This window comes from Kryptolebias marmoratus, linkage group LG14 (assembly GCF_001649575.2).
Source record: "Kryptolebias marmoratus isolate JLee-2015 linkage group LG14, ASM164957v2, whole genome shotgun sequence".
Lineage (NCBI taxonomy): Eukaryota > Metazoa > Chordata > Actinopteri > Cyprinodontiformes > Rivulidae > Kryptolebias > Kryptolebias marmoratus.
The window spans coordinates 25,711,493-25,722,737 of NC_051443.1; the positions used below are offsets into that span (position 1 = coordinate 25,711,493).

Below are 11,245 nucleotides of genomic sequence, written 5' to 3' on the forward strand. Positions count from 1 at the left end.
AGAGATAAAGTAACTGAACTGATGTTGGTTTTAAAACAAAAACAGTTTTCAGTTGGTAAAAACGTTTAATTCCTGTCTTTAAATGTGCAAACAGGTGTAAATGCCTTGATCTCATTCCTGCTCCCCAGAGGATAGACCTTTAATTCATGCATTGTTTCTTAGTTTTACATCCGTCTGTTAACAGATTGCTAAATAAACACATATCCAAACACAACTGAGGCTGAAAAAGAATTTAATAACGCTAACATCCAATTTGCAATTACAAGTAATTTTCCATCAAAGGCAATAAAACTGGTTTTGCTTTTAAAAAGCAGAGAACCGCCACAGAAAAGTAAACATCTGTTCAAGTTTATTGTTTAATTCTCTGTTGTGTGTTTTCTGCTGATTATGCAAAAAAAAAAAAAAAAAACAAATCCCTGTTTATTCAGACAACAAGGTGCAGTTTGACAGTTTGGTGCAACAAAAGTAAAATAAAAATCCAGGTAATCATCACAGCTTTGATATTTATCTTTTAAAGCCTTGAATGTTTATTCAAAACTGTATGCTATAGTTAAAAAAATCAATGAGATTAATAAACATAAATAAAAATATTCTTAAAACCATCACATTTTTAAAAACTTTTATTACACAAATGATTTATAAACACATAAAAGTCACATCATGTGATAAAAATTAAAACTAAATCATTTTCCCCAGAGACTCAAACACAGTAACAAAGTGGAAATTACAATCATCTCTACAGCTTGGCTGAGCTGCTAAACAAAACCGCTGATATAGAGTTATTAAATAAAATTCATAAAATAAAAATTTTAAAACGTTTAAAAGGAAGTGACACATCCCAGAACAGAGCACAATCTGTTAAATTGAGATAAAACCAAACCTTTTTAGTTCCAAAACATTTTTTAGCTCCCATTTAATTTATTAAAAATATATTTTTATTTGATAAAAACTGTTATGTAGAAAGTATTCAAGATCATCATAAACTAATTATGTTTTTTCAAATAATCTGAGAATTAAAAAACAATAATCTTTTTAGACATTCCTCTTTTTTTTCTACATCAGTCATATTTTAACATTTATACTGAAAATATTCAGAAGTGAAAATTTCATCTTCAAGAATGTTTGAGAATTTTAAAAATCAAATAAAAACATGTCTACACTGCTAAAAAGTTATTTATTATTTTCTTGGCTTTTTAAAATTATTGGTCTTTGGCTATCTTCGTGTAAACAGCATGAAACTTTCTTTATAGCTGCATTTCACACATTTTATTTAGAGTCACTGAGAAATTGCTATTTTAGGTTTATTAAGTCATTGTCAAGGAAGCAGTTATCAGTAAAAAATAATCATCAGCTAAAACATTTGTTGACCTCATGTAAATAACAGCATCTTTTACTACAGTTTCAGCTTGAAGGAAACATCTTCGCCTGTAAAAATATCTGTGCTGATTTTATTTTATTTTCAGGAATTGTGTCACCGTTACTAAAGTCCAATTGGTCAGATTTCAAGTTTTAATTTTTTAAGCTATACTAATCATAGATTTAAAATAACTATATGTTGTCACAAACAATAAAAAGGCATGGTATGGCTTGGTAAAATACTGTAAGACTAAAATTAAAGTTGAAAAATTAAAAGTCCGACCTTAGACTACACAAAATTAAATCCATTGTTTATTTATGCCTTTAGATGTTTTAAAAAATCACATTTTACATTGTTTAAATCCTATTAACACTGTGTTATTTCTACTTCTTTAAACAGAAATCATAATTTAAGACCTTGAGGCCAAGATTTATTATAAATAAAGGGTTTGTTTCAGGTTATAACTTTCAGCTTTAATCAGACTTCACTGATCGTGTGTGTGTGTGTGGGTGTGTGTTCTTGTTTTTCAGCATATTGGGGACCAAATATTGACAGGGACACCGACTGACGGCGACCTCTGTAATTTTTAGGACCATCAGAAGTACAAATTAAAGGTGTAATGGTACATGTATGTATTTGTACTGAACTGTCACAGTACAAATACCTGGGATGAGTACAGGAAACCAGATGTTTTACTCAGTCTTGAGTGATCATCACTCCCATAAAGAAGCGGGTGCATGTTTCATTTACTGGCATTTTCCCAACATCATGACAGAAAAGCAGGACTTGGACTTCAGAAAATGAAATCTTTCTTTAAAAAATATGTTGTTTAAAACATCTTCATTGAGTACACTATATTATTCCAACTTCTTTAAAGAAAAAAACAGTTAAAGATCTTTTAAAAAGTCTGAATTGTTTATTTAAGGTCTGGTTCTATTAAAGATCATGATCAGACTGCACTGATGGAGACCTCTGACATTATGGGGACCTGTGATCTTCATAGGGATTTTTTAAAATTAGGATCTTTAAAAAAAAAATTAAATCATAGTTTAGTGTCACAGTTAAAATCAGGGATTCAGTTTGGATTGCAACACTTCTGATCACATTATTGCTGAAAAACACTACTTTACTCCCGACTTTCTACAGATGTGAGTCAAAGCCGCATTACTTAGTTCCATAAAAAGTTCGGCAACTTAACCAAAAATAAGTTAGATCTAAAATCTGCCCACCCTGAACTTCTGGTTCCCATACAAAATGGTTCAGTCTGCAGCACTTTCAGTTCTTCTGAGCTTGTAGGTCTTAAATTTAAGGGTCATACATTGGGTTGTTGAAATTTCCTAAAGTGCCGTAGTCACTGCTCTCCAGCAAAGGACCATATGATGGTCGTCTACAATGAAAAACAAGAGAGAGAAATCAACTTTAAGTTGTCACAAATAAAATAAATATATAGTAAAGCCAAAACATTTGGTCATTTAAAAAAAAAAAAAAGGTTTTCAGGTTTTCAGTGACAAGGAGGAAGGGAACGAACAAAGATATTCCAAGATGACAATAACACAAATTAACCAGAAATATGACAAGTACTTCAATAAATGAGAATATTATGAAACTAACAATAGTTCAACAAAGTTGAAAAGAGAAAAAATTAATTAACATACTATATATTTACAAATATAGTGCAGTAAAGCTTCTACTTCAGGTTTTTCCACCTTTATCATTTTTTTATGGTTAACTGTGTAATTCCTTCAAAATACTAAATAAAATGTGTTTCTATGCAATTTCGTTGATTCTGAACATTAAAAAAAATTCTAATTTATGTTTTTGTTTATTCTTAAAATGACAAATTATTTCATGAAAGAACACAAATTAAATTCTCTAAATGTAGTAAATCTCTTGTGCAGGAATTTAAAGGTTTTTTTCGTTAAAACAACTTTTAACTTTTTTTTCAGTTTCTATTGTTTTACATTTTAAATACAGTCTCATAGTATCCAATATTTTTCCACTTTAAGTTATTATTCGTGCAACCTTGAGAATGATAAGCATAGACCCCGGTTCTTCTTTCTGGGGAACATTTTTTCTTAGTTTAATCTTGGATTTCAGTCTTTTTTTATTAGAGATTAAACATTTTACTTTTTCAATTTCTCTGCCTATATTTTAATAAGCTAAAAAATTTAATTAATTAAATAAATGAACTCTTAATGATGCCATGGATGAACCAAAATTGGAAAACTGTAAATACCATGTTTAATCAATTATTTAAAAACCAAAAAGCTTTAAATGTTTATTTGTTTTCACTGGACTTACTTGTACTTGTAGTAGTACAGCCCTCCTAAGATCAGGACGACCAACAGGATGAACATACAAACAATAAGTGCAACACTTCCTAGAGAGAAAGAAGAGAAGAGGCAACATGTGAGACAACAGTTATTGTTTTTAGGTTTACTCAAATTGTTCTGGGCCCCATAACAGAACTGGGTAAACATTGAGGCAATCAACAGTTTAACATTCAAATGGCAAATAATCTGAGCAGTACAGGTTTAAATTTAAAATTTCAAAATGTTTGCAAAAGCCAGACATTTCTTAGGTGTTTGACAACCCATATCTTGACTTTTGACTGTAAAAGATTTACTTGATGTCAGGAAGGTCGCCTGAAAAAGCTGAAAAAGATTACACGTCCCACTTTTAAATGTTTACTAATTAACAACAACAGAGGAAGCAACTAAAAAATGAGGAACGAAGCTGATACATGATTGCCTGTCTTTTGTGGCAGCGGAGATAAAATTTCACAGAATATATTACATCAACAGAAGATAATCATTTATTGCTTTGCTTTCAAAAAGTCCGAAAGAAAAATGTTGTCCCCTGAGTATTTTCATGACCTACAGAGTGTGTTATCACCGTCGGATGATTGGTTTGTTCTGTAAAACAGTCTCAGATGATTAAACAATCAATGAGACCAACAGTCCTGCCAGGTGAACGGTGTACTATGAGCCGAAGATAATGTCTCCTTCTGACAGGCTAATCCAAAGGACCTTTGAGCTTTAATTTTATTTAGTAAACTCCTTGTGAAAATCTGAAACAAACAGAAATTTACTCGTATTAATGTCTCAGTTAGCTCTGAGAATCTGTGCTTTTTAAATCTGGAATAACATGAAAAATTGTCGTGTGTCCATGAACGTATTTGGATCATAAAACTATTATGATCTACATTTCAGCAGATGACCTGGTTGTTGTTGTTGCCAAGGCATTTTTAGACTTGGAGTCATCACGGATCAAAACAAACTCTGACCTTTGAACTTATTCGATCTTAAGGTGGAACAAAGTATCCACTGCATTGATCCTCCTCAGAAACAAATAGATGGGTTTGTAAAAGAGTTTTTGAAGTAATTATAAAAGTTCAAAAACAAATTTGCTTAGCTTTCCAGTGTTCACTGAGTTCTGCAGTATTTTACAAACCACAACACAAGAAAGTGAGATGATTCAAAACCAAACAAGACAGAAAAAATGGATTATATCCATATATAACAGCTAAAATCTTGTTTTTCTGTTATTTTTATATTTTTCATAGATTTGGCTTAAGAAATGGGATTTAAAATTGGATCTTTGCTAAGTTTTTAATTGTTTGGTGGACCTAAAAGTGAAAGCAACCAGACAGGTAAATTCCAGTAGTGATTAATACGTGAAAGCAAACAAACAAGGCAGCACCAAATTTAAACTGTGGGAGCTGATTGTAAAGCAGGAGCAGCTGAGTGATTACAGATTAGCAGCAGGTTTGAGAAGCTGAGCAATGAAAGGAAAAACTGAGAGAACACAGTAGAAGTGTTAAAAAAACACCAAAAACAAAACTGAAAACATGCTGGAAGCAGACATGAGATGGCAAAATGGTCAGAAAAATTCCCAGACAGGCAAGAAACAAACAAAAAAAAGTCTAAACAGGAAAAACAAACAAAGACATAAAAATACATTAAATAAACCTACAAGGAACTGGCTCATCATTTGAGTTTAGGAGCCTTTTTCTGTCTGAATGAGGTCAGAGTTAAAAACAAGGACTGAAACTGTGAAAAAGCAGCCAAATCCCAAAGAAAAGGACCTTCAGAAAGAGCTGCTGCCTGCCTCCTTGGATGCCAAAGTTTTAAATAAAAAATAAAGATCTCTCAATTTTAAAATAAAGATCTCGTGATTTCTTGGGGCTGTTCTCTCAGCAAACTGTGGCCTAATATCTGTAAAACTAACTGAGTGTAGCCATTTTTGTTTAAGCTGGGGTGACCAATTTTGTTAAAATCCATCCAGTGGTTCCTGAGATATTTTGCTAACAGACAAACACACACAGACATAAACAACTAGATGATCTGCAGGAGATAAAAATATATAAAAACATCTGGCTGCTTGGAAGAAAAATATAAGAAATGAGGACTGGATCTTTCCTTTTTAACCACAGAGCAAAACATATATTGCATAAGCTATTAAAACTACTATGATTATATTTATGTAAAAATTATATTATGGCAAAGCAAGCCTTTACAATAAAACCACTTTCTTCTTTTCAGTCTTTTCTGTTACTTTTGAGGCTGACAAACAAAAAACTAATTAAAGTTTCTGTTTGTTTTTATTTAAATACACGAAATCATTGTCTTTAGAGTGGAAAAAAAAGAAATAACTGCAGTATACTTAAAAATGTACAGGAGTTATTGCAGAACTAAATGCTTTTTTTAAAAGTATAAATCATTAAATTTAGCTTCCTGTAAGAATCCTTACTCAGATGTGGAGTAATAAAACAAGAAACCTTATAGTGACACCATAAAGGTGTTGAGTCATATTTATTATAAGATGCAGTCAGTTGTGGCGGGAAGGAAGTTACACAAAGGTAAAGTTATTATTCAGCAATAAAGGGGCCAAGAAATAAAAGTTATTACACAGCAAGCAGGACAAATGCAGGTGTGTCAGTAAGAGAGGAAAAAGTATATAAAATAGAAATAACTGAAAAATGAAGGAAAGAAAATCACACAAAACAAATGTTTCACACTATTTCTAGAAATGATGTACAGAAGCAAAAGGATATATTTAAATACTAAATATAATCGTGATACACTGAGAAGGAAAATAAGTGGCTGTTAATCTAGTAAAAATCTCACTGCCATATAAACGAGGAAGTGTGAGGGGGAATCGTTCACATATTAACCACGAAGTGAGGAGCTTAAAGAGGTCAGAGGAAAGAGACGAATGGAGGACATGACGCAATCGTTAAGGCTGCTGGTTCACTATTTTAGTTTCAAATGTTCTGTAAACTCGTAGATGATTTATCATGAAAACATTAAACACCACAGTTGAATCAAGACAATACATCTAAACCTTTTATTTGTTAATTTCACTTATTTTCATATTTATTTGTTGAGCTTGAAGGAGATTTTGAAGAACTAATATTTTCAAAACCAGTAGCTCTTTTGGTTAATTAAATATTCAGAGCTAAAAATGCTATTTTATAATAAACTGACAAACTTTATACCAACTAAAATCAGACATTTTATTGTGTTTTTAGCTCAAAGCTTGACTGTGCTGCCTACAAATGCTAGTAAATAACTTGAAGCTAAAATGCTAACTTGTAAATCTGTACAAAGAATATGAAGATTGATAAACTTTTGCCTCAACGTCTGTTTATTCTTTTATAAATAAACAGAACTGTGACAAACTTATTCGGTGCTAAATAATAATTATTATTATAGGTGTTTTATTTGCAATCAGAAGTTAAGCGTTTCAAGGTTTCAAGTTGTAAATATCGACTGAAATTTCATATTTTGAGTCAGAATTTCCACCTGGAAAGTCAGAATTTTTTTAAAACCCCAACTTCAAAACACAATATGGCTGCTTTGGACATGAAAATCTGTGACAGCCATGATAAGAAACTTAATATTTTAACTGTTTTCTCTTTTTTATCTTATTAAATCGGTTGCAGAAACAGTGTTGTACCACATCTGTGAGCAAACAGTGTTTGAATGCATAAATGGCAGAAAAAAAATGTTATTGGCTAGCATTGCTAACAGTAGTTAGCCTGTTTTCTGACTTGCATCTGGAACGTGGTTAAGTTGAGTTTGACATCATTCTCATATCTAAAGTCTGATTGCATTACTCAGTAACAGTAGATGTACTTTGTGCTGCTTACCTGAACTAAGAGCCTTCGCCTTCTGTCTGTCCTGTTCCAGAGTCGTAGAGATAATGTTGGTGGTACTAGTTGAGCTGGTTGTTAGTGAGGCCGTGTTGCTGGTTGGTAAACTAGTAGCAATGGTAGAGATAACGTTGGTGGTACCAGTTAGGTCCGTTGTTTGTGGGGTTGTGTTGCTGGTTGGAATACTAGTTATGGTGGTAGAGGTAATGTCGGTCAAACCAGTTAAGTCTGTTGTTTGTGGGGTTGTGTTGCTGGTTGAAGTACTAGTTATGGTGGTCGAGATGGAGCTGGAACTGGTTGTTTCTGAATCGGTGGTGGAAATAATGGTGCTGGTGGAAGAGTCAGTGTCATTGGATGTGTTGTTGGTTGGAATACTAGTTATGGTGGTCGAGATGGAGCTGGAACTGGTTGTTTCTGAGTCGGTGGTGCTGATAGTGGTGCTAGTGGTAGAGTCAGTGTCATTGGTTGTGTTGGTGGTTTGGGTGGCGTCTGTGGCCCTATCTGTTTGGATTTCTGTTGGCTGAAGCTCTGTGATAGACGTGGACGATGTCGTTGGAGATGAAGATAATGATGTCCGTTCAGCCTTAGAAGAACGAGGACTTGTTGCTCGGCTATGATCATCTGACGGTGATGTAGCAGTTGGTGTTATTGTTGAAGATAATAGCAGACCTGTAATTCAAAATAAAAGATACTTTTAAGTGGTCAAAGTATTATCAAAGTAACTTTTCACAGTGCGCTTTAGGAGCCAAGAACAACAACCGCAGTTTTTGTTAGCTGCCATGAATCGTGTCTCATGAATCACTGGACAGATTTAAATTAAACTCTTAAATTGGTGGATGTGCATCAATCTGATTAACTGTTGGAGTCTATTTCATTTGTGATGGCTAACGGACTCAGGCAAGCACAAAAAATGATTTCAGCTCAGCCAGTTTACAGACATGGAGCTAAAATGTGGCGAAATAGTCGCTGAAACTGATCCCTAACATTTCAAGCGCAAAGTTATTTTCAGGGTTGTATAAAAATGGTTGTAATTCGAACGCTAGATCTTTAATTTTCTGTGCATTTTAACAGAAATACCTTTGATTTTATTTTGTTTCCCTTTATCGGTCTGTGAAGTAAAACCATGTCAAATTTAGTTGTTCTGTCTGTGTTTTTAAGTTCAGGAATCCAAAACAGAAGTTCTCTGTCTCGTCATACAATGATAAAAAATATTAGCACCATTCTGGGAAACATTAATAAACTTTTGACAGTGACAGGAGAGGTTTCTGAGCCTTATGGTGCTGCAAAGTTTTTCAAAAACGAACAACAAGACGAGACTTCCTGCCAACAAAACCACAAACATGAACTAGTTTCAGTCATAACGGAATGAAGAGGAGTAAAAATATTCTGTCCTGAATTCTAAAGAGTGTTTCTGCTGTTTTAAATTCCTCCAGAAAAAAACCTGGTTTGTGATTTTAATTTTCTGCAAAAAGAAATTTAACTCGACGCACCCACCTGGACCAGAAGAAAACCTGTCTGAAAACTAAATGACAGTTTATGATTCTCCCAACCCTGAGTCTCTACCCCTGACCTTTACCTTTTTTAAGAAATATATATGAATTATATCATCTTTATCAGGCTCTGGTTGAATCAAACCCCCCCTGGAAGAAAAGGAACCCTGACGCTCTGATCTTAAAGTTTACTCACATGCTATGAGAGTTTGCAGGCTGAGCCCCGTCATTGTTTTCCTGTCAGTGTTTAACTTCACAAGCAGCTGAGGAGCTGTGCTCTTTGTTCCCTCTGAGCGGATCTCCCTGTGACCGTATGTCAGCGATTATATATCGCCGGAGCACGTGGGGGGGGGCGAGGCCACGCGGGGAAAACCTCAGAGGGCGGTCATGGTGGCAGGGCACGACAGGAGAAAGTTGGAGCCAAGGTGACAAAATGCATGTGAGGTTTATTCAGTTCTCTGGTTCTAAATGATCATTTTCTGATAAAACGTTGCTGCCATGAAAGGTTCTGTATTGGTTCCAATTACTTATTTATTTAAAGGTATTTCTTTTATTAAAACATGATTTTTGTTGCTTTTATCTTCAGGAATTGAACGTGTTTTTATTTTTTTATGAGTCCAAGTCAATTCTTTTCTGTCTGAATATTTATTTTTGTAAGATCAGTGAGCTCTGAGCTGTAATGACTGAGCTGCACCAACAGAGGGCAGCACACGCATTTCTATTGTTTTATGAGTTGGAAATTCAGCAACAGATTAAAAAAAATAATAAGAGTAAAACATCATGCACAAGAATTATTTATCATAGAAAATCTTGCAGAAATGCTAAAAAGGTATATAAAATTCTAACATCCATCATTTTTCTTCTCTAAAACCCAACAGGAATTTAGGGCTTTTATTTTGTAGTAATTGCAGCTGGCAGAATGACTGACATTTTGATTCATAAACTGCAGAGGAAGAGAAGATTAAAAGACTGATTAAAGCTTCTGCCAGTGGCTCATTATAGTCACAGTGGTAACCACACACCAGTGTCTCTTAACAAGACAGGCAGACAGAAACGCAAAGCAGAAAGTAAGCCTCAGATTCCTGAACCGTAAGAAGCAGAAGGTTTTAATGGTTACATGTGGATTTTCATGTGTCTACAGTGTTTTATGCAGGAGGTATGACAATTTAAAAAGACTTAACTTCAGGGTTTGAAGAGAAAATAGAGTTTGGGTGCGTGACCTCTGACCTTTGGGGGGATTTGAGAGAAAACCATCAGTCCGACAGCAGTGAGACACAAATACCCAAGTTTTGATGTATAAACTGTAGAAAACTGTAAAACTGTGGGAATGAGAAGCGTAAAAGCTCGAGTGTGTTACATGACTCTTGGACCTTTCTGCCGTCTGCTGCAGGTAAGATGCTGACTGTTCAGAACCGCTACACATCCTAAAAAATACTTCCCAAACTGTCCCTTTAAGAGCTCTCAAAAGGCTTGAGGTTTCGGCACAAATTGCAGCAATCAGTTGCTAAAATTAGAAACCCCAACAGTAACTGTATCCGTGTGTTGAAGTGATTGCTGCGGCGCCTTCTGACTGAATAAGTGACTCGTTATGAAATCAGGAGGTCAGGATACGAAAAGTAACTGTCCGTTTCAGTCAAACTGTTGCATCATGAGAAATCTGGTCCAAAACCATCTCGATGCATTAAAAGATGTCCCCTCTGAAAGTAAAAAACATGAGAACACCTCAGCAGGCTGTCAGGATCAGATTCACTGATAAAAGCAGGAAGTGATGTGGTGACCTCGCAGTGACGGGTTCCCTCTGCTCGCCGCCAGCCGCCTCGTTAATCTTAACGATTGGATTTTATTGCAGAACAAATGAGAGGCTGAAAGTGGTCATCACCTGCTGCCATATCTCATTATGAACTTTAAAAGAAAGACCATAATTCAGCCAGATACCCAAATATTTATTTATACACTCATTGGTGAGTTCTGGAAAACTTCTGGTTTGATTTCTGACTCATTTTAAATAATACAAAACACAAAACCATCCTGCTGTTCATTTTCAGTCCTGGCTTGAGAGTTAATAATGCCCAGATTGGACTTTAATGACAAGCTTTACCTTTTAAAGGAACAAAACATGAATTAATTTCTGTGTAAAGCTGACCTATAAGTCTTTAAATGCCCATAAAGATGGACGCCTCTGTTTGGGTACTAATCCAGCGGTGTCTGAACTCAAAGCTCAATCAAACAGTCTGGGTAAAT

The 11,245-nt window shown here is 34.5% G+C and overlaps 1 protein-coding gene across 1 annotated transcript; it reads right to left on the reverse strand.

Annotated features, from left to right (window-relative positions):
- Window positions 1-215: 215 nt before the first annotated feature.
- parm1 (prostate androgen-regulated mucin-like protein 1) lies at window positions 216-9,320 on the reverse strand. Its single transcript, XM_017440699.3, has 4 exons — window positions 9,201-9,320; window positions 7,512-8,183; window positions 3,659-3,737; window positions 216-2,744 (listed from the first exon to the last, which is right to left on the reverse strand). Exons 1-4 carry the CDS (start codon window positions 9,232-9,234, stop codon window positions 2,663-2,665), a joined length of 867 nt encoding a protein of 288 aa, XP_017296188.1. The 5' UTR covers window positions 9,235-9,320; the 3' UTR covers window positions 216-2,662.
- Window positions 9,321-11,245: the final 1,925 nt, after the last annotated feature.

What these genes read in the sequence shown, in the direction of transcription:
- parm1 (XM_017440699.3), bottom strand. Translation starts at nt 9,234, where the DNA reads ATGACGGGGCTCAGCCTGCAAACTCTCATAGCAT. An exon ending in GGCGAAGGCTCTTAGTTCAG is followed by an intron (nt 3,738 to 7,511) that starts GTAAGCAGCACA and finishes CTTTCTCTCTAG; the next exon opens with GAAGTGTTGCACTTATTGTT. An exon ending in CTGTACTACTACAAGTACAA is followed by an intron (nt 2,745 to 3,658) that starts GTAAGTCCAGTG and finishes TTTTCATTGTAG; the next exon opens with ACGACCATCATATGGTCCTT.